Source organism: Pholis gunnellus (assembly GCF_910591455.1).
Source record: "Pholis gunnellus genome assembly, chromosome: 4".
Lineage (NCBI taxonomy): Eukaryota > Metazoa > Chordata > Actinopteri > Perciformes > Pholidae > Pholis > Pholis gunnellus.
The window spans coordinates 13,899,288-13,926,128 of NC_136530.1; the positions used below are offsets into that span (position 1 = coordinate 13,899,288).

Consider the following 26,841-nt stretch of genomic DNA (forward strand, 5'->3'; position numbering starts at 1 on the left):
ATGGTTGTAGTCTTGGCTGTTTATTTCAATATAAACAAATATGGTTTCGTCTCTAACTGTGACAGGCATAAAAAAGAAAAATATTGTGTGAGTTGGGTGACTTTGATACGAACAGACCATATCGACCCTAGGACTTCTAAAACAAAATAAATGGGTTTAAAGTATGTGGATTATTTTGATATTGTGAAAACATTATGATATATATCAGTTGATTGGCATTTGTTTTGCGACTATGAACAAATGTAACGACGCATTTTGTCACTTTGGCACCGTTCGGCCAAACTGACGAACACGTCCCGCCCCTCAGTCGTCACCAGCCCGGCCCCGTGTTTTTCGTTCCTGATTGGAGGATTCTGCTGTCTGTCATTGATTCCTTCGCGCTGTAACCAGCGGCAAACTAACAGCAAGCTCAATGGAGCTGGTCAAAATCCACAGTTAGACCGGAAATGACTGGGTCAAACGGGATTCTGCCTTCAAAATAAAAGCACATGGTGGGTACAATGAAACGCATGCTAAAAAAAAACATACTTCACACTCAGACAATTTGTCTTGTTGCCATGTCAGGCTACTATAGCATTATTGGGCATGTATTTAATATAATTGTGTAACTTAAATGACACGTCAATCAACTTTTACTTCACACTTGCACACAGTCAAATGTAGCCTCTGTTTTTAACCCATTGTAGTATTAGGAGCAGCGGCCACTATACAGCTCACAGGGAGTAGTTTGGGGCTCTGTTGTCTTGCTCATCACACCTCCATACTCTCAGCCAAGTCCCCACACGATGCGTTCAGCCCAATGCTGTTTTTCATAGTGAGCTTATGTGGTTTCCATGTATTTTGAATTCATCCTACAGTCGAGGCAAAAATGTATCACTATATGAAAATAAATCTCGTGTCTACTTCTTGTTCTCAAATCTTATCATGTTTATTGTCAATGCAACATCATGGGTTCCACACAAGCAGGTTTTGCGTACGCAAAAAATGATTTTATATTGTAGTGAAATTGATAAAAAAAAAGTATAAGCAGCAGCAACGCAGGGGGAAAACAACACAACGAAAGTGGCAACTGCTTATATACGACTAACAACAACAAAAAGATCAACATTGTCGTTTTATTTTTAAATCCCAAACCGGAAAACATATGTAATATATTGTGTAACTTGACACGAGTGAGAGGGGTAGGAGTTTTTTTTTTTCTCATCTTCTCCTCCCAAACTTTTCTTACCTTCTCCAGAGAGTCATGACAAGTCTCAGTGAGACTGGACGGACACACGGCAGAAGGTAGGAAACAGCCCGAGGGATCGACTACCACACACTGATACTGATACGTATTGATTAGCTGATTATTGCCACGCTCCAGGAACACGCGAGACAAAGATTTACTCTGCATGTGATTTAGTTAACAGCCTCAAAGTGTTGCGGTGAATTATTGCACTCGTCGGCTGCAGGAAATCTAAATATTTGTGATGCTCCTATAATATCTCCAGGACTTTCACTGTCCTACTACGCTTATGTGTTTATAAATCATGTTGTGCTTTTCTTTGTGCGTTTTTAACTTCCAGGAATGTAGCCAAAATCCTTTGATTTTCAATAGAGACCTATTGTTTCTATCTTTAAAGTCATATGTCTATTAACGCTTTTTATAGCCCTACAAAGTTACTGTAAGACTCTGTCATTTCTATAATACTTAATCCTATTAGCATTATTACTTATCTTGTTCCCTGTCTCTCTCTCCCATTAAGGACTTCTGTTTGCAAAGTGTTATAAATAAAGTGTTTGCTTGCTACTAGAGCAGAATAAATATCTCTCTGATAGTGTTGTGGGTGAGGCTCCTACAAGGGATGACCCCCCCTCTATTGTTAGAAGTGTTGAACCCTATATATAGTTGGTAGAGACCAAATACAGAGCTAAACAGTTAATATGTGACTTATATCCATTAGGCTGACACAAACACAACTCTTCTGGATGTGTAAATAAGCTATTTGCTATCAAGCTCAACATAGCAACTTAAAAAGTGATGATATGTCAATGTTGTGTTCACGTCTTGTTTCTGCTGCTCCCTAGTGGCCAAAACCAGTCAGTTATTGCAGGTTTAACCAAAGTAAATGTTCCATAACCAGCATCCTTTTTTCTCTAAACCGTTAACATACTTTATTAGCCACATGCAGATACTGAAGCACTAAATCCTTTAAAATAATATCGACGTTGGATGTTAACAAACGATGTGTTTGCATCCTCGATGTTTTCTTTGAAAGATCGTCCAGTTTGTTGATCGATGGTGATGGCCGCTACTGGATGGGACAGCGTTTCTGCCATTATGCGATATTACGCCGATACAGTCTACTGACTCAAATAGCTGGAATGGGTATTGGTGACAAAGTGGCTGATCTATTCTATTCAATTCTATATTATATACTATATACGTTACTTACTGGAATTTCAATTCCTGTTTAAATTTAGACACATTTAGCCCCAGTATTGGTATCGTGGCTGAAAAAAGTTGGATCGGTGCGTCCCTAATTGTACGTTTATGTTTCTTCTTTACGAGTATGGCTAAATTATTTGATAGCAACCATATAATATATATTTTAAACTCATTGGATAAAAGGCTACAGAGAAACAATACATGTTTATTTATTTCAGTCAGGAATGTGGCCTTTTTGTTGAACTTCCTCTTTAGCGTCTTCTTGTAAAATGAAACAGAAATTAAAGTTGGAGGGTGTTTCTTAATGTTGTTTTTGATATGTAACCAAGGCAAATATCTCAAATTGATAACCACGAGACAACCTGCTGTACGAAGATGACATGAGTAAGCAGAGGCTTGTCCTTTAGAGTCAGTGTTTACCGCTCGACAACTTTCTGGCTGAGGGGAAACAGGACTCTGGGGTTTTCACTTACTGCTGTCGTCTCAAAAATAGATCGACTGTAAGTTTAGTTGGAGGTGTCAGGAGGTCAGTGTTACACTTTGATACTCTGGATATTTCCTCTCTTGCTCCTGTTATTTTTTATAGACACTCCCTAACTCATACTTGCCTTGCACCTAAGAACAGAGAGAAACAGACAGTTTATTCAATTAAAACTGAATTAAATGTGGGTGTGTGCTCTCACTCACGAGCTTGATAAGATGCATGCTGTCGTATTTTTAGCTCTATTACGAGTGGTTTTATTTTAGCGCCTCCAGACTGAGTGACTCTGCACCGCAGTGACACGATGAGCGAAGAGAACGCTGGACTCACCAGCGTTAAGATGTCAGTCCACTAAAGTCAGAATCTGCATTGTTTCACAGGTAATCTGGTGGGTTTGCAATCCTAAATAAACCCCTGAATGAGAATAAAATCGCTGCTGTGTGCAGAAACTCATTCATCATCTTCACTGGATTGCTTTTGTGTTGAATGACGTCCATTTGAAGTGCCACTGAGTGCAGCTTTAAGTGGGCATTCGGGCGTTGGTTGGGACGTGTTGTTTCAGAAGCCGGTTAGACAATGAAACAGTTTGAGTAACAAATTCATTTGTTTCAAGGCTCAACAGATGCCAAACCACTGTACAGAGGGTCTGTCACAACATCTTATCACTCCTGGAGAGATATCACGGTGGCAACTATTTAATCTTTTATCAGAACAATCACAAAGTAAACAGTGCGAATACACAGCTGACGCTACAAAGTAAGGCACCAGGATTGTGCGCTTACAGGGCGCCAACACTGGAATTTTCCGGATGACACTGTGTTGTTTTGAAGGTGTTGGCAAACGTACTGTGTACATTTACTGAGGCCCTGTATTCAAGTACAACTTTAAGGTACATTTATTTGACTATTTCCATTTTATGCTACTTTATACTTCTACTCCATCACACACAATATTGTAATTATTACTCCACTACATTTATTTAACAGCTTACGGACTGAGCTTACTTACTTTTTAAAAATTTCTTTGCATTTTGAGTACTTTTACTTTTAATACTTTAAAATACATTTAGTTGATAGTGCCTCTGTACTTTTACTTGTGCTTTTGAATGCAGGACTTTCACTTCTTATGGGGTATTTTTCTGTATATTTCTTCCACTACTTGTTGGACCGGCCTCTGTGAAATTAATGACAGCGCTGCGTGTTTTTTTAATGCCGTGTCAAAGTTGGTCTGAAAGCTTCCCTGTTAAAAGTGGCGCCATTTGTTTATTAGTTGAAGGAAGACATTTTCTGCTCTGTGAATCTATGTGGTTCGTTTACCTTTTAGTTCAAGCAATTTTTATTCTTCTAAGGCAACAATTAGTTTTAAGTGTCGGAGCTGTGTGGAACCTGATAGCAGGAGGTTGTCATCATAATTAGCAGGCATCCAGGCTTAGAAAATGGAAATGACCAGTTTGAGCTTCATGCCAGATCCTCTGATTGGAGTGGCTTTCCCAATTGTCCCTGAAAGGGGAGAAGCCTTTCAGAAGTTCAGTGTGTTTGAGTGAAGCAGCTGTGAGTTTTCTACACGTAGCTTTAGTTTTCACAAGGTAGAAAAAAACAACCTTGTCTTATTTTGATTGATCCGGATTTTCGTTGTAGACACCATGTTCAAATATTTTAAAACAATGGCTCCAGAGTTGACTTCCAGCTGGACAGGAAGTTTAGAGCAATTACAATACAAGAACACAACACTGTACACAGTGGAATGTAATAAATAGAAATGACACAAATATTTAACAGTAAAACAAAGGCTGTTGTGTTGTCTTCGTTCTTTGTAGCTGGTAGGCACTTACATATTCCCAGATTCATGGTTCTGTAGAAATGCAACTTACTTTATAAATAATTGTTATCCTCCAAAAGGATAAAACAAGACATGGCCAATTCAGAGTGCAACTTTCACATGATGAAGGACTGTTCAACACAGAACAGGGAAGGGCGAGTTGTCTGCTTATCTTTTATTATGAAGTCCTTCCTCTTGGCCTTTTGAATGAATTCAATCAAGTCTCTTGTGTAATTCTGAACAGCTTCAGTAAAAATGAGACCCTGGAAAACTCAATTATCTTGTAAAAAAGAGATATTTCAGTAGTGATCATGAGAAAATAGTTTGATTGTTTGGGGTAACTTAAGGACCTTTTTAGAAACGAATAAGAGCTTCTCCGAATCACATTTATTACATCTTGAGATAATAAGGGTGAGTGGTGGCAGGAGGAAAAGGGATCTAGATGTTCAGATCATTTAATTTACTTAAGTTGTGATCTTAAGACAACAGACCACCCTTGTGTTCAGTACTTTAATATACTGATCGAAAATGAGTCAAAGATTGTGTCTCTGTTTGGATCTACAGGCGTCTCTATGACTTTCATACACATAACATGCGTCAGGTTTTGGTGACTTTTTAGTGGGATCAATTTACTGTTTGTTTTGGTCTTTTCACAGGATTTGTTATATACAATTACATATGTCACCAGATTTATCCTTTACAATGTCGCAAATGACTGTACATAAAGGAACAATGCCTTCTAATGACTGTAGTAAAACAGGACAATAGTATGAATTAAAAGGTCAGCGTCTACCACGGTGGTCCAATCAGACGCTCTTCCCTCTGCTATCGCCACTGCCTGAGAAATTCTGAATGAAAAACACAGGGCTAAAAATACCCACGTTCACTGAAGTGCTTGGGCAGAGCTTGGGAAAAGAAGAAGCACTAATCAAACTGTGTGCACTAACATCAGGCTGAGAAAAAAGTCAAACGTACCAATCACTGCTGCATGTTGATTCATCTGGAGGATCTGTTTAGTCTAGACTAGGATCATGATTTACAGGCTGTGATTCTTGACCCTGAAAGGCTTTTTGGCGGGTAAAATGGTGAAAGACTGGTTTGACTCTTGTGGCTTGAGCACCAAAAAGGTCAGACTCCCGTCCTGCCTGAGCTGACCACTTCTCTCTGTGGAAGAACCAAACCGCGACTGCTTTTGGAAACACTTCCTGCATGTCACTGTGAGGCCTTAAACATTTTCAACCCAATTTAAATTTTTTGGATCAAACAATGAAAGTTTTTGTGCGCCGCTAAAGAGAGCGAGACGTTTTGTGGTTGTACTCAAACTTTCTCTGACGCCGTAACGAGATTTAGAATCTGAGGCCTGAAGGGAAAAAGTGAGGGTGAGAGCGAGAGCGAGGCCTTGAACTCTAGTTTAGTACGTGTTCTGCAGCACAGAGATCACCTCTGTTCACCGGCTCATAATGGAGGAAATGTTGTGGAAAAGCACCTCTGCCCTATGAAGTCATACACGGAGGCTGAACAACACTGACATGTTCAGTTCCCACTGCAGCCACCAACATGAAAACTATCTTTTGTTTCCTCATTTTATTCTTGTTTTTACATTCCTGCATGACTTTTGAAAAATGTAATGCTTTTATGAATATCAGTCATTTTGTAAAGCATTCTGTGAAAAGCTTTATTTAAGGAAAAGGCAAAACAAATCTAATAGAGTTCTCTTTAAAAGTCGTAACGAACGGCTTTATTCATGTTTTAAAATAACTTCCCTACTCCTTGACAGATCAGTTATTAGCAATTCAAAATAATAACTTTTTTGGGTAGCCATGTTGTAAAACATCTCTTTGTCATTTATAGTGAAGTCATTAATAAAGGGATGAGTTTCTCACTTTCTAAAAAGCCATCAAGTTGTTTCTTTTTCCAGAAGTTCAGACGGTCCATTGGAAAGTCTGACTAGAGAGAGTCTGAACTAAAGAGCCTGAATATTGGTCGTTATTGCTTAAAACTAATCTACTACATTATTTATCAACCTTTTCTAACCAAAATATTGAAAAACAGACCAATAAAACGGCAAAAACGAGGAGGTAAATAGTTGTGTAATGTAACAGAAGAGGCGGCAGAAGAAGAGCAAGTAAAAGCCAAATTCTATGAAAGGAGTCTCCTTTGCAATTCGGCTGAGATCAATGTGCAGATTGTCTCGGCGTCTGCTGCATGGCATCGATATGTTCAATTATGTTTTGCAATGCCTGGCAGACATCAGATTGCCTCTCAGCAGTAATGAGCAGCCCAAAGTTGAGAAGCTAACTGAATCAGTGCCTACATGGAAAACTGAATTAGAGCCCAACAAACATGTATTTTCCACATGGTGATAAAGGTGTGTTCGCAGGAGCTTTGGGAGACATTTCAAAGACCTACGTGCACCCAGTGCCTTGTCATTACCCCGACGCTCTCCATCAAAGCGATGCTGAACTGGTATAATTTCCACCAGTGAAGGAAACAACTTGATGATATACATATTTCAGTTGTTTCTGGGCAGAAAGCTGCTGACATCTGGTCCTGTTCTGTAGTTATGAGAATCAAACATCTGGAGACTCCAGTTGCTACTGTTGTGAAAGAGACAACTGTTGAATATCTAGGTCAACTCAGAGAGGCGTTTAGAGATGCATCAAGCTGGTTTGTTTTCCATATTTGCTTGTCTAGAAAACAAACAGCTGAAGTGAATGTAGGAAAAAGTAAATGTGCAGAAAGAAACTATATTGTTAGATGGAGAACTCAGTCTCCATCTTTTCTTGCATATTTAAAAAGCAGCTTCTACAAAGGTTCAGTTTGTCTTGTTAGGAAAACGGGCCTGGAGAGTGTGTCTCACCACCGAGGGAAAACAAGGTGTTTCAGTCCAAAATACAAAGTGACATCAGAAGTGGAAATTGGGGAAAAGTTGATTTGTGAACGCTGCTTTGTTTGAGGGTCGGGTGGGGTTGGGGTTGTCAGCCATGGGACCGCCTCAGTCTCAGCTGACTGGATGCTGCTGTTGCAGCTGACTGGGACACTGTGCAGCTCTGCAAACTGATGCTCGCATCATTGTTTCCAGAAAGAAACATATAATTTTGCTATTCCAAGAATTCAATCAGGTCCAGTCAGGTCGTTTGGTTCTGTGGTCGAACATATTTGAATCTTTACTGGATGGGAAACCACAATGCAGTTTTCACAAAAGATGCAGAAGTTTGTTACTGGTAAGAGAGAATATATACCAGAATACTTTTACAATTTGTAAGCCAAAGTGGGATTTTTGACTGAGTTTGTCAAATCAAGTTAGTAGTTTCAGGTGAACGCTCAGAACAAAGACTTTGGATTTCCCCCCCTCTTCACCCTGACTGCTCTCTTCAGACCTGCTGGTTGTTTGTGGTTTATCTTGTGACTGTTGGTAGATGGTTGATGGTCAGTATCTTCCTTTTGGCTCTGGGTTTCTCCGTGCACGAATTTCAGAATGGATCCTGCATGAATTTATAAATAAAAGGGGAATTAACTAGCATATACATGCAGAGTTCAATATGTTTTCAGACTAAATTCAGTAATTAACTAGGAACAATGGTTTAAAGGGTTAAAAAACGAAATGGAACAAATCTTTTATTTATGTATGCTTAATATTAAACCTGATGTGATTAGCAAAACTTTATATTTTACATTTACATTCATACAGGAAATGAAAACCAGATTAAAGAATAGACCTTTAGTTCCTTGATTCAACTCACACACAATCCATGATAGATCAATTAAAAATGCATACAAGGTTACAAAGCAACTATGCAACTATGTCCACAGATCAATAGCTCTCATGGAGCAGAAGCTCAGTAACGCAGCACACTGGGCAGTAGCCAAAGATTCAAACGGATTGTAAAATGATGCAGACAGAATCCAGCTACGAAGTGAAAGTTCATGTAATTATACATCTGCATGAATCACGTTATTCCACGGGACCACATCAGCTGATTCGTCATGACGTGTGGCTATAAGATATTCAGGGCCGCGCTGGAGCCTCGGGGTCAGCAGTAAGGATATATAAATATAGAAAGGCTACAGTATTTATATTTTTAAACATACCTGTAAGCGATGCACAAGTCCTCCCACAGTTTCTTCATTTGTCTCTCCATTTGTTGCCTTTTTGGGGCCATTGTTTCCAAATTTGTCGAGGCAGCACAACCATGTCCAGCTGTTTTGTTGCCCTTCTAGCACTTGGTGCCCTACAATAGCAAGTGAGTCGCATGTATGTAGTAGAGGCGCTGTGGGCATGTGAGTATTTTATGAAAACTATTTCTTACGAAAACTCGTGCTCGGTGTGAAACGGCTTTTCCCCGGCAACTTTATTTAATTTACTTTGTGGCATTTCGGGGGCGTCTGGTGTGGAGAAAACAACGAGGCCTCACAAAACTTCTGGAAAACAGCGGCGCCACCAAACGGGCATAAAGCCTCATTGTGGAGGCTGAATGTGCCCGATTGTGTTTGCTGGAGACTCTGGAAGGAAGAGGGAGGGGAGGCAGAGGACGCATGTGATGTTTGAAGTCAACCTGAAGGTGATTTACAAAAAAAAAGATCTCGCATTCAATCTGGATACAGCAGGACACGCAAGATGTTAGAGATGTGACGCCAGTGTGTGATTTATGTTGAAGAGATGATGGAGAGGAAGTCACACTACTCTATGTTTGTGTTTGTGTGTGTGTATATATATATATATATATATATATATATATATATATACAGGTGACAGAGTGTTACTGTGTGACACTTAAAACACTCGAGTCTTCAGCCAAAAGTGATAACACGTTATCTAACCTCCATGTGATGCATCATGCGATCTCGGCCTTGGTGCTGTTGTTGGCTGCAGGGAGTCGCTGTGTGTGTGTGTGTGTGTGTGTGTGTGTGTGTGTGTGTGTGTGTGTGTGTGTGTGTGTGTGTGTGTGTGTGTGTGTGTGTGTGTGTGTGTGTGTGTGTGTGTGTGTGTGTGTGTGTGTGTGTGTGTGTGTGTTATGTCACACTGGCTCTATTTGTTCAGCTCTCAGTTTTTGCTTGCGTTCTCTCCGGTGTTTTCCTGCTGCCTTCAGGAAGCAGCTTTCAGGACAGCCTGATGGGTTTCCTGGCAGGCCCCCACCCCCCCACCCCCAGTTCCTACAGGGAGACAATGGGAGGTCTCCCACAGGGGCATGAAGGGGTTATGTGTGTGTGTGTGTGGTGATGAGGGGGATTTATTGGGGGAGTAGTGGGCTTCCCTTTAGGAAACTGCAGATTTATCCCAGCAGCAGAAAGGCTCTACTGTTTGTGTGTGTGTGTGTGTGTGTGTGTGTGTGTGTGTGTGTGTGTGTGTGTGTGTGTGTGTGTGTGTGTGTGTGTGTGTGTGTGTGTGTGTGTGTGTGTGTGTGTGTGTGTGTGTGTGTGTGTGTGTGTGTGTGTGTGTGTGTGTGTGTGTGCGCGCTTTAATTTATATGTCTATTAGGCCTAAAAGTCCTCACAAAGATAAAGACATGAACCAAATCTACTCCTCCCTATTACAAGAGATTAAGTTCAGGATTAGCAGTATTGAGGTTTAAGGTTAACTGGGATAAGAGTTGAAGATTGTTAAAATTGACAATTTGCATCGAGATGCTGTTTCCTGTTTCAGAAAGCAACAACTGAGTCGATGTTCAAAGTTCATTCTTGACTCACAAGCTGATCTCGAGATCCATTTAGATGTTCTGTAGATTTTGATCCTGTCATACCATTTTTATTAAATTAGTTTTAATTTGTTATGAACAAGCTGCTTTACATGTTGATCTATTCTGCACTTCTTTCAGTCCTGGAGGAGCGATCCCTCCTCAGTTGCTCTTCCTAATTCGTCTCCTATTAGATTACAAAGGAACAATTTGTGAATGTCCTTACAGTGTTGTAATCCTGGAATGTCATATGGGGTGGAGGGCTATATTTGTGGTTTGTATCTCTGTTGCAGTGTGTGTGTGTGTGTGTGTGTGTGTGTGTGTGTGTGTGTGTGTGTGTGTGTGTGTGTGTGTGTGTGTGTGTGTGTGTGTGTGTGTGTGTGTGTGTGTGTGTGTGTGTGTGTGTGTATTTCTGTTCTGATAGTAAAAGTTGCTGTTAGTGAGAGAGGATGTCGGCTCTCGCTCTCTCCTCGTCTGTCAGATTGACTTCTCTTCTCGGGAAAAGTGTGGCGGGCGGTGTGGATGAGGTCACTGTTCCAAAACATGGCCCCCGAGCCTCCAACCAGCACAGCATTTCCTCTTCCACTGAGCGCAGGACAACTCAAGTGTTCTCTTCTTCGTGAGTCTGCTCTTGGACGACGTGCTAATTCTCCACTCGTCACATGTTCCTACTGAGCACGAGGGGGGAAACTATCATTAGCTAACAGATCAATGTTTTTATAGAAATAAATGTGCGCAATAATCCTAAATCTGCTTCTATCCCGACTGTCGGGATGTGTCCATAATTCCTTTACTTACTAAAGTTAATTGTTGAGCTCTGCAAACACCATCACGTCCAGCAGTGGAAGGAAAAGAACACAAGCAAAGTCATGATAACGGGTTATAAACATCCATCACAGTTTAAATTAAACAAATGTACTAGACTTTTGTTGTTGTGCTCACTGGGTTTCCCTGTGCGTTTCAGTTTTAACGTGAGCCTTGCTGTGCACTAATTAAAAGAGGCTACTCTAGAAATAAATAGGAATTAATTAATTAGAATTGCACCAGTTGAAAACTGTAATGGTAATTAGTACCAAAGTTTAAATTCTGGACATTTTGTGAGCATACAATGACACTGTACTATTCCTTCAACAAATGGAAACAGATGTAGAGTTTCACAATGAACAAACTACAAGATGTGTGTTTTTCTAAAATATGTTTTGATCTTCAGAGCATTTATTCTGCCTCGTTTCACAGAGACTTTTAGTTGCAGATAGTGCCGGCAGACATGGAAGATTATCGTGTGGCTGCAATGTTAGGAAATGCGACTGTAGTGTTGACTTGTGAGCAGCTGCAGTTTAAAGTTGATTGCGGTGTTACATTAAAACTGAAGAATGTCATGTAATTTGTAGCCATGGAAATACAGACGTCTAAGGCTGTTTAGTGAGTCTGAAGAATAATGAAATGTATCTGTAGACTATAAAAACACAGTTTAGCGCTTACTAAATGAAGGTGGTATGCCTACAATGTGTTGTAGCTTTGCGTCGTCTTTTTCTGACTGCAGGATCATGTGACTGTGTGTGTCTGTGTGTGTGTGTGTGTGTGTGTGTGTGTGTGTGTGTGTGTAACAAAGAATACATGCACTGTGTTTCTGTTGCTGTGTGCACTCGCGTACATGCGTTTATGGGCCTTTTCGTTATTTTGTTTTTGGCTTGTGCAAGTGTTATTATGAACATTGGCACTCAGTGTTGTGCGCGTGTGTGTGTGTGTGTGTGTGTGTGTGTGTGTGTGTGTGTGTGTGTGTGTGTGTGTGTGTGTGTGTGTGTGTGTGTGTGTGTGTGTGTGTGTGTGTGTGTGTGTGTGTGTGTGTGTGTGTGTGTGAGAGACTTGACAGAGTGGCTCTCGGCTGGTGAGGACTCGGGGGTGTAGAAAGAAGGAATGCAGCTCCCTGAGGTCTGTAATTTACTGTCTGTCATCAAATCAGAGAGAAAAACAGTAACACTCGAGGAGTGTGTGTGTGTGTTTGTGTGTGTGTGTGTGTGTGTGTGTGTGTGTGTGTGTGTGTGTTTGAGTGAGAAAATAAGAGGGTGAGAAGAGAAATTAGTCATGTGGGAGAGGAGAAGGAGGAGGTGAGAAAGAAAGGAGGAGAAAATAAATGTTTAAATGAGAAGAAGGATAATGAAGAATGAAAGAATGAAGATAATAAAATAGATGATAATGAATAGAAGATAGTGGGGAGGAGGAGGAGAGACTTGTTTATTTTGTTTGTTCAACAGTCTACTTAACTTTGCAACACATTTAGCTTCATGAATAAATGCTCATCTTTCTGGTTGCTGCTGTGGATGACTGATTAAAGTACATTAATGTGTCTTCAAGCTATTTAAGTTTGATACTATTTCATGACAACGATAGTGTAAATGCTGTCAGTTTGGTGCTGTTAAACCAGCGATTCATCCTATCATACAATTCCAGTATATGGACTCGGTTAGTCTGCATTATAATTCTAACCTAGAGCTTTCCAAAACCTGAACTTTTAGGAACCCTGTAATGGTGTTTTAACCCTGTAATGGTGTTTTAACACCAAATGGGGAAGAAGCAATGTGTGCCTTGCCTAATGCAAGTTTGACTGTGGGATCATTTGTGTTTATTTGCGTCACTTGTGCTCTACGTGTCGGGGAGGAGGGGTGGGGGGTAGGAAAACCAAATGCAGTTGTGACTGGGTTCATCTTCCAGAGGGGAAGTTTTGAGGGGTCTCTAAAATTAGAGCACAATTATTTGTCACTGAAATGTCTTTTAAAAGCGTACTAATGCTCAGCAGTTTTCATTATTCCCCCCCTGCCCATATAAACATTTATAAACATACTTTTATATGCATAGTTATGTCTGGTCTCCGTACAAATATCAGGTATCTTTTTAAGAGCTCTGGGTGCTATAGGATAGGTGCATAGGCTCTGCTACTCTCTGATACCCGATCTAGCATTTGAGGTTGTACTGGAGACATCGGAACAGCTCCAAATAAAGGGAGAGGGAAACGGGGGAAACAATTTCAGATTACTGACACATCTGAGCAGAACGAGTGCAGACGAGGCATTTTTTAGTTTCATAAACTGAAGCCAGATTTGTCTCAACTTCTACATCTCCTCTAATACCAACCACATCGACGGATTACATTTCGCTAAATTTGCACAAAAAGTAGACCATCTTTGAGTCATGTGACTTGTTTATAAACTCTGGTCGGCTTGTATTCGATCCTAAACAAACTCAAAGTACAGTAAACTACCTCCCTCTGGCAAGACCCAACGTAAACCAAAGGTTTTTGTACAGCTCGTGTCTGACTGGCTCGGACGCCGCAGCATCATCACGTCTACTGTGGTTTGACCCGAGCGTAGAAACTGACACTCTGAGGAGAAACAGAGCTGTGGCTGATAAGCAGAGACTGAGCAGAAACGTCGTTATCAGTAACAGAGGATTCTTTTTCTTTCCACCGCATATTCTAATTGATCTATTCTCTGGGAATTAGTCTTAGAATATAATTTGTCATAATTAGTCCTCTGTCTCTCTGAATGTTGTCGTCTTGACCTTGACAATAAGCCGTCTGTCTGCTGCGGTCTGAGACGACACATGATGTGTGTGTTTATAGGTTATCAGTAGTCAGCCAGCTAGAAGGACAGCCGGCGTGTTACAACAGCATGTGTTAGGAATGTGCCCGAGGCTGCTGGAAAACACATCCGTATGTGTTTAAAACAAAATGAATCACTTCATGTCGTGAGGTTTTTGTGTGTGTGTGTGTGTGTGTGTGTGTGTGTGTGTGTGTTACAGTATCAAGTTACTGTATCTGAGACTGTCTTTGAAACATGAAAACACGTACACAGTGCATCTGTAGTTGTGTGTTAATGAATCTTTCTCTCCGTTTTTCAAAGTTGTGTTATGACCCAAACACACCAGCTTCGTAAGACCCACATGGACGACAACGTCTATCATTTTCTCAGTAACCTTAACACACCTGTGAGGTTCGTGGTGGTGCAGGTGGATGCACACCGTGTCACAGTTGACATCAGTGTCCTGCTGTCCAGCATCAAGGCCTTTTCATACTCCGTTCTCTAGCTTGTCACATGATGGCACATCTTCTCTGGTCTACTAGATGCTTCTCTTCGTCCTATGTTGAGATGAAAAAATACTTGGATTTCTGCAAAAGAGAAAAATGACTCACTGTGGTATTTACACAAATCTGACAGATGTGTACAAATCGTCTCAAGGTGGTAGAACACCACAATCCTCCTGAACAGCTTCGTTGCTCCTCTGCAAAGATTCTACTGGATTGATTAACTACCATTCTTACAGGACGTATTCAGTCGTTTTGGTGTTTCGGTGGTGGTGGTGGTGTGTTTTGCACGTCAGTCCAAAATCTCCAATACGTGGGTTTAGATCTGGTGAACTGTGAAGGACGTGACCCATGATTATATGGTCAATATGCTGTAGTGTTTCCTCTTCGTGCAACTGCACTGCGATATGTTTCTGATGGTGGATGTGTGTGTGTCTCTCTCTCGCAGGGCTGAGTGGAGCAGGAAAGAGGGAACCAGCCTGAACTCCAGCTGTATGATTCACTCACTGAGGGGCTGAGAGGTGAACTTCTCTTCAACACAACAGCATTCATTTGAAGTTCAAATCTGTCATGTTTGAGTTGATGTTTTCCTTCTTTTCTCTGTACTTGGTGTACGGTTATCCAGAAAATGTTCAGTTTAATGGTTTTCCCACTTTTTCCTAAAGCTTTTGAATATTTAGTGTCTGTTTGGAACAAACACAAGAAGAACATTGTTATTATGACTGAACGAAGACAAGCTTTAAACCTTTGTTTATTCTGTTGAGACTTTTTGAACTTAAAGATGATGAATATCAGAAAAATAAGTTTATGCATTAACTTAAAAGTTGACTTTTTAATCTTGGGGAATTCTTATAATCTTTGTGTTTAGCTTTGTTGTTTTGCAATGATGTTTTACACGCCTTAGTTTCTTTGTGTCTAAATGCACAGACATTATTCCCAAAGGAAACCGTACGTATGTATGTCAGGTTTCAGCAGTCTTGTGGTGACAAGAATCCTGTGGTTTGTCAGTGGAGTTGGATGGTGTGATGCTGTCGTTAATGGAGCAGCTGTCTTGTGGTTTGTGAATAGTGTTGAGCTCTTTGTTGTTGACTTTGTTCTGAGGTGTTTCCCCTGACTGCCAGAAGTTTCTACACAATGAAACATATATTTTAATTTTAGGCATGTATTTTACTCTTATAGTTAAGAAGGTTTACTGTAGAGATCCGCTCACAGCTCAAGCAACTTCTAGTAAAGAGGCAGAGAGCTTGAAAGTTAGAAACACACAAACACAATCTGACCTACGGATGATGTCAGGCTCAACATCGTCCAACATCGCTGAAGAGTCACGCGCATTAATGAGCCACAAGAACACAGAAACTTCTTTAGGCGTTTCTGCACTTTGTATTGAGTTCACAACTCCTATGAAATGAAAGTGAGAGCAAAGGAGCCTGTTGTTTGTTTTGTCTCCTTTTAGTAAAAACATTCGTTATTTAACTTTAGCTATATAAATCGGATGTATTATTATTATTATAATGTCACTGTGTTTTCTTTAGCCAGGTGTTTATTTGAAGCTGTGTGTGCTGAAAGGTCCCAGTCCTGAAAAATGACTCAGTCGGTGCAAGTTAACCCAAAGCTGCCTGGTAAGAAACCTCATATCCCAATTTATGTTGTGACTGTGAACATATCTAGACTTCTCTTTGAGATGAGGTTGAACTTAAATTAAATTTATTGCTGTAATAAATCAAATGGACTTGTTTTAACCTGCCAGTAGCCTCCAGTAGTTTGTGGAGTTTACCACATGAAGATGGCTCAGATGTAATAACAATGCTGTTTAACCGCAGGAAACTAAATATATTTGAAATAGTTTGATGTGTATTTATTTTACTTATTTTACAGGTCAGACACATTATCATTCAGTTGGTTGACACGAATACTAATATCTCCAAGCCAGTAGACATAGATGTACTGTAAACAATGATTTGAAATATTCAAAATACAATAGCTATTCCAGTGATTTATGAGACTGGAAATACATTTAACGCATTTGTTAGACCTCAAGGATCGCCCCAATGCCTGAAAAACACGAAATGTAAACCTAACTTTTGTGTGCTCCACAGGCCACATTTAAGTAACAGGGATAGTAGCCATATTGTTTGGTCACATGTCCTCTTCTTTCAGATCTGGGCTCTCCATTCATCTACCCCAGTCAGGAGGAGGCTGACCAGTCAGGCTCCTACTCCGTCCAGACTCCGTATGGTTTCCAGCTGGATCTGGACTTCCTCAAATACGTAGAAGAGATAGAAAGTGGGCACAATCTCCGCCGGGCACCCATTGGTTCCCGCCGCTCTGGCCGAGGTGTCAAACTCTCCCAGAGGAGTATTGGAGGACGTACCAGTGGCTGGACGTCCACAGAGTCTCTGTCGTCCCCGGCCAGTGAGGACGGCAGAGCTCCTCCGCCTCCGCCACCACGCAACCGCCTTGGGTCTGCACCCTGTGAGGGGCTCCGTCTTTCCCCTGTGACCCTCGTCAGTGTTCCTCCCCTGTCTGCCGGAGCCAAAGTGCCACCTCCTCCACCGCAGCGCAACCCCAGAGTGGAGCGCACTCTTCTTGAAACCAGCCGGCGGCTACAACAGGAACAAACCCACCAGCACCAGAATGGCGGGCGCTTCCAGCTCGCAGATCCTCCAAAACAGCTCCTACCCTCGCCATCCACTCAGCCGCTGCAGAGCAGCTGGACTAAACCCAGTCCTCAGACCTCTGGGCGCAGCACTCCAGCAGTTGGCACCACAATGACTCCGATCCCACCCAGCCAGCTGCAGACGGTTAGAGAGCAGATGGCTACAGCCTTGAAACAGCTGAAGGAGATGGAAGAGAGGGTTAAGGGTGTTCCTGCGCTGGAGAAAGAGGTGGCCAAGCTTCGTGCAGAGAAAGACATGCTCCTGTTAGCCCTGCAGGAGAAGAAAGAGGCCAAGGAGGTGGCTCAGCTGAAGCAACAGTCCACTGAGTCTTTTACCCAAACCACAGAGATTCTTCAAACTGACCACGGTATCCACAGTCGTTTGACTACACCGATCTCACCTGGACATAAAAGCCTAGGAGCCGAGCTGAAAAGACTGACTGAAAAATTTGAGGGGAAGGAAGGGAAAGCTACAGAACCTTCATCAAAAGTTTCAGTAAAAGCTCCAGAAAAAGTGTCTGTTGAGAAGAAATCAGTGGCTGTTGGGGGTGACATGCCAATGGACTCTGTTGTTTTCTACTACAGCCAGGGTGTGAAGGATGCTTGTGAGGGCACCGAGGTAAATGTTTGTGATAAAGGCACAGGAATAGAGGCCCCTCTGGTTCAAGAGGAAGGAGTACAGGTCAGTGTGGAGACAAAAGAGGCTGAAGTTTGGGTTATGGAGTCACTACTTGGGCTGACCAGCGAGGCACAGCGGGAGATTGATACCTTACAGGACACCATTAAATTCCAGCAAGAGTCCATTGTGGCTCTAGAGGACCGATTGAGTGTGGCCGACAAAGACATGGGGATCCTTAAAGTCCAGATGGAGGAGAAAACCTCTAAAGTCACATTTGAGAAGGGGGTTCTTGCCAAACCAGACATGGTGAATGCCCAGGTAGAGACAATGACTGCTGCATTAAAACATGTTGCAGTTCTGTGCCGTCCTGAGGTGAACGATGCATGTGTAGGGGAGAACTTAACGGCAGATAAGATCGAACAATTCACCCAGACCGACGCTGTAGTGGTAACAGCTGAGCCAGCACCAGTTGCAGTGGTCAGCACTGGGTGCCAATGGGAGAACGTGTTTGAGGAAAAGATGGAGCAAAAAGTTACCGTTCTGAAGAAGAGACAGATGACCATCGCTGAATACAAGGTCTCGCCAGAAGAAGAGGTGGTCAGTATGGCTGAGAAGAAAGAGGAAGACCAAGGAGAGAAGACTGCAGCCAGCAACACCAAGACAGGTGAGAACTTAAAATGTGTTTAGCTTCATCGTTGGGTCGAACTTCATTTGGCTGAGGACATCTAATCAAAATGCATCAAATGTAGAATTCTTTGTCTTTATAACATTGGTGCATCAATGTAACACGTCATTAGTAAGTGCATCCCAGGGCACATGGTAGAGAGAGAACATCATTTAAAATTCATAACAAGTGGAGCATAATGGAGAGATTTAATAATATCAAATAAGTTCCCTGAAATGTCTACTGAGTAAAACTACAGACTATGTAATCTGGTGCTAATTCAAAGGGAAATAGGAATGGGCTTGAAATATTTGAAGTCATTGTTTTAAGTGGACACTTGTACGCTGAATTGTCTGTTTGGCTTTGGGCAAGCTCTCATTTCTTGCACAACAACCTGATTTCTTGTGCACTGGCTAAAAGACTCACTAGGTGACACTATTAATTATTTACGAATGTAGCAATTGAAAAAAATCTATTTTTTCCCCCAAATATAAAGTTACAAATTACATTATTCTCTCCATGAAATTAATTATTCAGAAATTGCAGAAAATAAAGCGTTGCCCACACTGATATGAAATATATTTACTGAAATTATAAAAACAAAAAAGGCAACTTGTTTTTATAATTAGTACCACTAGAAAGACAAAAATGAGGTATTCTAAAAAGACCGCTCAATCCTCCAGCGATGGACTTATAACTCGTGATGGAAACAAAACGATATGATTCTGTGTTTCTCTTTATTTGATCCATCTTCATGGTAACAGGTATGCTGAAATCAATCATGAAGAGGAAGGACGGGAGTAACGCAGGCGAGAAGAAGAAGAGCCTGCAGTTTGTTGGCATTCTGAATGGAGGGTGGGTAACATGAAACCGTATTTTATTTTTTACCACAGTAAAAATGAAATAAGAGTGACAGATGGTCTAGACTAGGTTGTAAATAACACTTTGTCCAGATCAGATGCCTTAAATGTGAACTGCATAAGTTGCTCTGTATTCCAGCAAATATTTGTGTCTCCCAGGTATGAATCTACATCCAGTGAAGAAGAAGAAGAAGAAGAGGAGGAAGAAGAGGAGGAGGAGGAAGATGGGAGTTCTTCTGGAGAAAGTGGAGAAGGCGAGTGCTTGGACAGCACAGAGGACGAGGCGGCTCTGGAGGACGAAACATCAGAGGAGGAAAGAAACATCAACCTGGACGAGAGCGACACTGATGAGGAAACCCTGAGAGCCACAAGTTATTCATGTGAAGCTGTGAAAGAGAAGTATGTTGTCACTGAAAGTACAGAATGATACTAAGCGGTGAATTCAGTTTCAGAGCTCCTGATTAAAGTGTAGTGCTGTAAATGTGAATGCTACCAAATCATGTTGGATGACAAAGAGCAAGTCTCCTCATTGAAACACACACACACTTGTAATGCAGGGAAAGATAAACTATGTACAGAATGTAGTAAATTGCGTTGTGTTTCAACTTTAGACATTTTTGTGTTTTGTTGCAGATTTGAGCTGAGCTCAAAAATGCGTGAAGCGTGCCTCATTCTGAAGAACCACCTGAACGATGACATCAAAACACTGAAGAGTAAGGAAGTGGTGCGTCCCTGCATGCTTCTTCAAACCATTTATCACCGAGTTACACATTTAACTTCACTTCATTTTTGGAATTATGCAAAATCGTAATTAGTTAAAGGTGATAAAAGCTGTGCAACTGTTTGGTTTTTTTTGTATTGTAAAGCTATATCTTTGGCACTAGCAAACATTAATTATAAACAGTATAAGCTTCATTTAACTATAACAAGTGTGTAGAATGAGAAAAGGCTCTTGAACTGGATCATGTTGAGTTTCAACTCAACAACGATCCAGCGCTTCTCTTTACATTCTGTGGAGTGACCGGCTTCTATAAACGTTGACTTTGCCAAAATACACTGTTTACACAATTATTTTTAATTTCACCAAATCATGAGAAAAGGTGTGTGAGAAACTTGCCAAGGGACTGCAGATGCAAATTAGCTTAAGCTACAATCTGGTACAGTGCATCGAATGGTGACATTTATGTTTAAACTGTTTATGGTCCCTTTTAAATAAAAATAAAAAACCCCCAAAAAAACAAGCGGTAGTGGTGGTGGAAGAAGTATTTAGATCTTTTTATGTAAGTTTTTACTAGAGTAAAAGTACAAAAGTATTGGCTTCAAAATGTACTTTAAGTACTTATAATAACAATTTCAGATTAATATACATTATTGGATTATAATTATCGATGCATTAATGCGATCATCACTGACACAGCTGGTAAAGGTGGAGCTAATTTAACTACTTTATGTACTGCTGGGTAGTAGCAGTACATAAAAATGTGTTCTTTAGCACAGTGCTGGACTAAATGTATTACGGTAAAACACAGCTTTATTACATTCTACCTACAGATGCTGCTTATGTGTGTAATGTATACTTATAGATAATATATTACTTCCCCTTGTCGCCTTCAGCTCTCCAGCACCCACACCGTCCAGCTTGAGTGGTTCCGTATCTCCAGCGCCAAGATGGCTCAATCTCCCCGGGTGTCGGACTATCTGATGGCGTTCTCTGAGGTGTCGTCAGCGCTGCTGGAGCATGTGGTCAACATGACCGACGGCAACGGCAACACGGCTCTCCACTACAGCGTCTCCCACTCAAACTTCGGCGTGGTGGGGCTGCTGCTGGACACAGGTCAGGGACCCTCTGAAACGAATCCACTCTACACGATAAAAGGTCTTATCCAGTCAATAATTGAGCTAGGTGTACCTCCCTAGTTCACTGGCAACTTAGTGTAAATATGAGTGCATTTATATGTAAGTAGCGATGTGTTCTGTACAGCTGTGCACTTGCATGTATGCTTAAATGCGCGGTAATACAAGCATGTGCTCCCTGCAGGTATGTGCTGTGTGGATAAGCAGAACAAGGCAGGGTACACGGCCATCATGCTGGCTGCTCTCTCTACTGTGAAGGAGGAGGAGGACATGGCTGTGGTCAAGAGGCTCTTCAGTCAGGGCAATGTCAACGCCAAGGCCAGCCAGGCAAGTCATCATCAGTTCATCACAGTTCAGCGGGGAACACAACACACACACACACACACCCACACACACGCACACAACTGTAAACTGTGAAGTGCTGCTTGTAGCCACTTTTCTGTGCGTGTCTTTAATATGCGCGTTCACTTGTGACAGCTGAAAGACTTGTGGCAACATCTTTTTTTAAAGATAGTTTTGTGTTTAAAAAGGTTTCACCTGAGAAGTGTGAATGACAAACGTGTGAGCAAACACAAGAGCACAGAGACTTACTGTGAGTCTGTAGTCGGCTCCAACAGCCTGAAGCATTTTATCACTTAAGACTGAATCCTGACTCAGCTGGCGTTGTTAAAGTTGAACCTATTTAAACCGTTAATGTGAAAATATTCAATTATAAAACCAAACATCGGATGGAGTCTACATGTGAGGTGAATGAGTCACTGATTTGCTGTTACGAGCATTACATTGGACAGAGTTGAGTTTTTACAGAATTCCTTAGTTGAATCTAAACTTTGCTTTTTTCCCCACTGAGTGTGTGACATTCAAACACAAAACCACAAACAGTCAACGAAGTTCAATGTGACTTAATCTTTTTTTTAGATAAGGCAAAACAGAAGCCAGGTTTTGAATGAATATCTACTTGATTCCCACTTGCTAGTTTGAGCGAAGGTTAAAAAAACACAACTGTGTTCTGGGGATAAAAGCCATCTTTGTTCCCTGTTTACGTCAACGGGGGAAGTGTTAAAAGAGTGTGTCCTGTGTTGTCCTGTGTTGTTGTAAGGAAGCCAGATGAGTAATTGGCTATAGGTTAGATTGCGTTAAGAGAAATTTGTAGCCTAACGTGACACATTCGTGAGAATCTGTTGTATTTTAAGTGGTTTTATCTCTTTGCTTGATCTAATCAGGTTGTGTGTTGTTTGTGTTTTGAACACAGCGCCTGACAGGCTCTCACATTGCCAAGTCATAGGACTCTGGATTTATATCCAGTGATGCTATAAATTCAATTACTGGCGCTTGTTATTGTTGCTGTGGGGAACAAAACACAAGGCATGCAATGCAATTTTAGAATCGGTGCCCTGTTGCATGAAACGACTTCGGCCAAGGTTGCCCTCACATAAAATCACCATAATGGATGTTGTACGGGAAAACCCTTTGATCTAAGTGTTTTGAGCTACTATTCACTTATGTGTTGCAAGAATGTCCTTTGTAACAATTTACCCCAGAAAATTTAAAGGGACCCATACCGGTCTCTTGAAAGTGGAATAAATAGTTGAACAAAAGACAATGACTGAATTTATGGTGATTGAAGAGGAGATACCAAGATGCATTTTGGTATTTCCAAAATGCATCTAAATAAAACAATAAAGATTTAGTTTCATCACTTTGGCAAGAAGACAAACTTAAGGCATTAATCGGAACCCCTTGGCATTGAAAATTTGGGTTGCATAAACAAATGATATTAACTTTTAGTCGATTAGTTGACTAATCGTTTTTTTTGGTCTTAGTCATCTAATCTTTAGTTGATTTGTCCTTGTTTTGTGCTTTTTTCATGCTGAATGACTGATGTCTAAATACAACTTATGAGCACATCTCTGGTAAACACAATTTTTAAAGTGGTGCTTTGGTGTGATTCTTTGTAGAGAAACTCAGTTTTACAGATCTGTCAATTAAATCAACTAGTCGACTGAGAATAGCTTGTGTTGGAATTAAAATGAAGAATGGTTGCAGAAAAAGCAAATGTGCTTCGGAAACTTTATCTCTATATATGTAAATACCTTTTGTAGGTAACTACGATAAAGTCGACAATTTCAGATAGTGAAACTGTAGGATTGGTATCAGTAAGTCAGTGTTGTTTTTTTGCAATATTTTTCAAGCTGTAAATGGTGTAATTTTGTCTTCACTTAATAAATAGGCTATGCAATAAGACAAGCTCTACAATACGGTATTCTCTTAAGAAGAAATTCCATTCTTTACCTTTGCAGGCGGGCCAGACAGCGCTGATGCTGGCTGTTAGCCATGGTCGGCAGGAGATGGTGCGGGCGCTGCTGGAGTGTGGCGCTGACGTTAACGTGCAGGACGACGAGGGATCCACAGCTCTGATGTGTGCCAGCGAACATGGCCGTGCTGAGATTGTCAAACTGCTCCTGGAACAGCCTGGTTGCGACATATCCATTATTGATAATGTAAGGCATTTACATTTAGCTGATGCACACATTGAGGACACCTTTCAGCAACCTACACTGAGCTTACAGAGGAGGCCAACTGTTGTCTGCTAAAACCATCTGAGCACTTGCTCGTCTGGGATTCAGCTTAATCTGTGCTCAGGAAACGGATCCTCATGGGAAATTGGTCTCTGCAGTTTCCTTGCTGCATCCTTTTCTGCCTCTTTTCTTATGTGTTTTTCTTCATTAACAAGATCGGCTGAGAGCTAAAGAGACACGATCAGATTAATTTCAGCTTCCTTCGGCTTAAAGCAGTGCTGTATACAGGAAACAGTCAATGGGCTACTCACAAGCCCCGAGGGATGAATTAAAAACCCACAACTCCTATATTCACAACCGCAGATTTCAGACACAATGCCCTGCAGGCTCTTACACGATTCGTCTGTATACCTCATCACATGACCCACATGTCAGCAGCCACTGTTCATATCCTAAAAGAAATCTTCAAAATCCTAAATGACTACTTTTAAACTCTGAAGGATCCAGACTTTGCCAGATTTATCATTTTGTCAACTAATTGACTTAAATTACTCACCAAACGTATCAAATTGTTGTAGAGTAAGTGCATCAGTTTGTCAGTGGGAACATTCCCTTTTCTCAAACAGCCGGAATCTCACCCTGAACCGAAACTCTTGTCATAGCTGCTTGTGACATTACTCGCTTCACTTTGTGTTAATCTGCACAGCCGTGTGTTTAAAAGTGATTTCACAGAGGATTGGTCTGAATGCTTGAAGAGAGGCCAGGCAGACTGATATTTGAGCATTCACATCTGTGCCATGAATGAGTTGACCATTCAGCGCAGGCAGCTCCTGGATTGTATTTCAGTGCAGCACAGCTGGATTGGGGCATGGAAAATATTTGGGAAAGCCCCCATCTCCGCTGTACTGAAAACACAAAAACAACATGACAAACCATGACTATAAGAAACGGTGGAGTTAGATGTACAAAGATTTTCAATTTATGCATTCTTCTAACTAGAGGTGTGAGGGTATACAACTTTTAGTTCAGTATTATATAAATTAAATAACTTCTGTTGGCTTAATATTGTCTAAATAGGTCTATGTGTTTGATGTGTGGAACATGAATGCCAAAGTGTGAGAGTTCTACCAGAACAGCTTGTTAGCTAGAACATGCTGGATGGGTTAGTTAGGGTTTCCCAGTATGTTGTAGCTACAGTAGACAAAGTTGGGACGGATGAAGACTTTGTGCCAATGTGAATTTGGTAAATACAAAAAGACTAAGCCATTTCCAACGGCTTCCATGCCTCGTCTATTACACTACGCTAGAATGTTTCTCCACGTGTGCGACTTGGCCGATGGTGTCAAGCTGCACTAATCCAGGCATTATTCTCCCAGTATTCATACTCCCTACTAATATCAATATGTGGTATTAAACAAAACGGATAACGTATCGGCTGATATTACATAAACACGTAACGTAAATAAACATTTCGACAAAGATCCCTTTAAAAAAAAATCACAGGATATCTCGAACCTAACATTTATTTTTGTAATTGTACGTCCCCTTCCATTACATCAAAGAAATGCTGAGGATGCAGGATGAATGGATGTTGTGGTTCTTTACAGGCCAATCTTGACTTTACTGAGGGGAATGAATGAGCTCCAACATCCATCACAAGAGTGATGTAACTCATCAAGACGGAGAAGTCTTGAAATGTGTGTAATGTGGATCAGATTTACTCTCTCTGCTACATCTGTTTCTCCCTCTCTCTCTTCCGTCTGTAGGATGGCAGCAATGCTCTGTCCATCGCACTGGAGGCGTCTCACAACGACACAGCTGTGCTGCTCTACGCCCATATGAACTATGCTAAGACCCTTCCTGTGGTGAGTCCTCCTTCCTCCTCTGTAGAGATGGGGTAGTCACACTTGTAAAAAGACACGGGTAACAGAACCAACACAAAAAAAAACAATGTTACAGCGTTATGTAGAGTTCAAGTATGGCCGTTATTTAAGCAATATGCAAAGTCCCCTTTGGTTTTCAATGTTGAGTCAAGAGTTAACCGTTTAGCTGGCAGTTTAATTCTTTGGTTTCACAAGCTGAACGGTTAAAAAGCCACCCGCTTGTAATCTGCTGGGAAAATGTGAGCAGGCTGAAGTCTGTGCAGGTCACACTCACAACATAACGTTATAGTGAGCAATGTCTGTTTCATTTAAAGTGGGTCAGGTCAGTTCCTCGGCAGCACTCCAGGCTTTAGTATGGGTGTGGGCAGCACTGACTGAAGGGGCACTGCTGCCCCCTATAGGTGTTATCAAGCTCCCGTGGATTATGTTTTCTGAATAATTCAATGATTACTTTATAACAAAAACAAAAAAATGTAAATACAATTTAAGTTTAAAATAAAATATTAACAAACCAATAAAAGTCAACAATGAAGGAGCCTTTCCATCAAGATGTAATGCTCTGAACCCTTCAAACGATTCAAAAAACATAATCCCTTGCAGAATAATTAATAATTGTATGTGTTTGATGTCTTTCAGGGGAGTCCAAACGCCCAGCCAAGGAGCCCCACCAGCTCCCACAAGTCCTGGCCTTCAGACTGAAAGAATCATGGCCGCTAATGTAGACCGACAGACCAGCAACTGGATCTGAGCTGTGAAAAGCTCCACTGGAATTTACTAAAACATACATGTATTTATATATTGCCGTATGTCCTGCATTTTATAAGTATTGTTAATATGAGAATATTATTTTTCCATAAAAGTCGTTCATGGTTATATAATATACTTGACTAATAAGAGCTCCTAGCGTATCTAAATGAGGTCTCCAACGCTTGTCTTTTTTCTGTTACAGGAGATGAGACCATTGCATTAATTATTTGCACTCCACTAATATTTGTACTGTTAAGAGCGACACACACCGGTAGGATATGATGCACATAAAGAAAAACATAATTCAACCATCATTTTCCATGTAAGCCCACACACTGACATCACAATACATCACTGTCTTGTAGTAAATCATAAAGTAAAATGTCGCTGCTGTAGAAAATGTATCCTATAGGCTCCCTAGTTAGGCATCCTGGCTACTCTATCTGACTACCGTCTGAAGTGTGTACTTCAGACGTCACATGACACGACGACACAGCCGGTGTGTGGTGCCCTCTGCTCTTTCTGTCCTGCCTTGGCTAACTCATCTGTGAACCTC

General features: G+C 41.1%; 1 protein-coding gene across 2 annotated transcripts; it reads left to right on the forward strand.

Annotated features, from left to right (window-relative positions):
• The first annotated feature begins 1,228 nt into the window (after positions 1-1,228).
• kank3 (KN motif and ankyrin repeat domains 3) lies at positions 1,229-26,841 on the forward strand. 2 transcript variants are annotated; one of them, XM_079157737.1, is made up of 12 exons: positions 1,229-1,284; positions 14,932-15,004; positions 16,016-16,102; positions 16,641-18,422; positions 19,187-19,277; positions 19,442-19,681; positions 19,916-20,006; positions 20,897-21,116; positions 21,321-21,463; positions 23,437-23,637; positions 25,422-25,520; positions 26,175-26,841. In XM_079157737.1, exons 3-12 carry the CDS (start codon positions 16,066-16,068, stop codon positions 26,235-26,237), a joined length of 2,967 nt encoding a protein of 988 aa, XP_079013863.1. In that variant the 5' UTR covers positions 1,229-1,284; positions 14,932-15,004; positions 16,016-16,065; the 3' UTR covers positions 26,238-26,841. The 2 variants fall into 2 exon arrangements, with proteins under 2 accessions (XP_079013863.1, XP_079013864.1); XM_079157738.1 differs by lacking the exon at positions 1,229-1,284 and having other exon boundaries at positions 14,930-15,004; positions 16,020-16,102.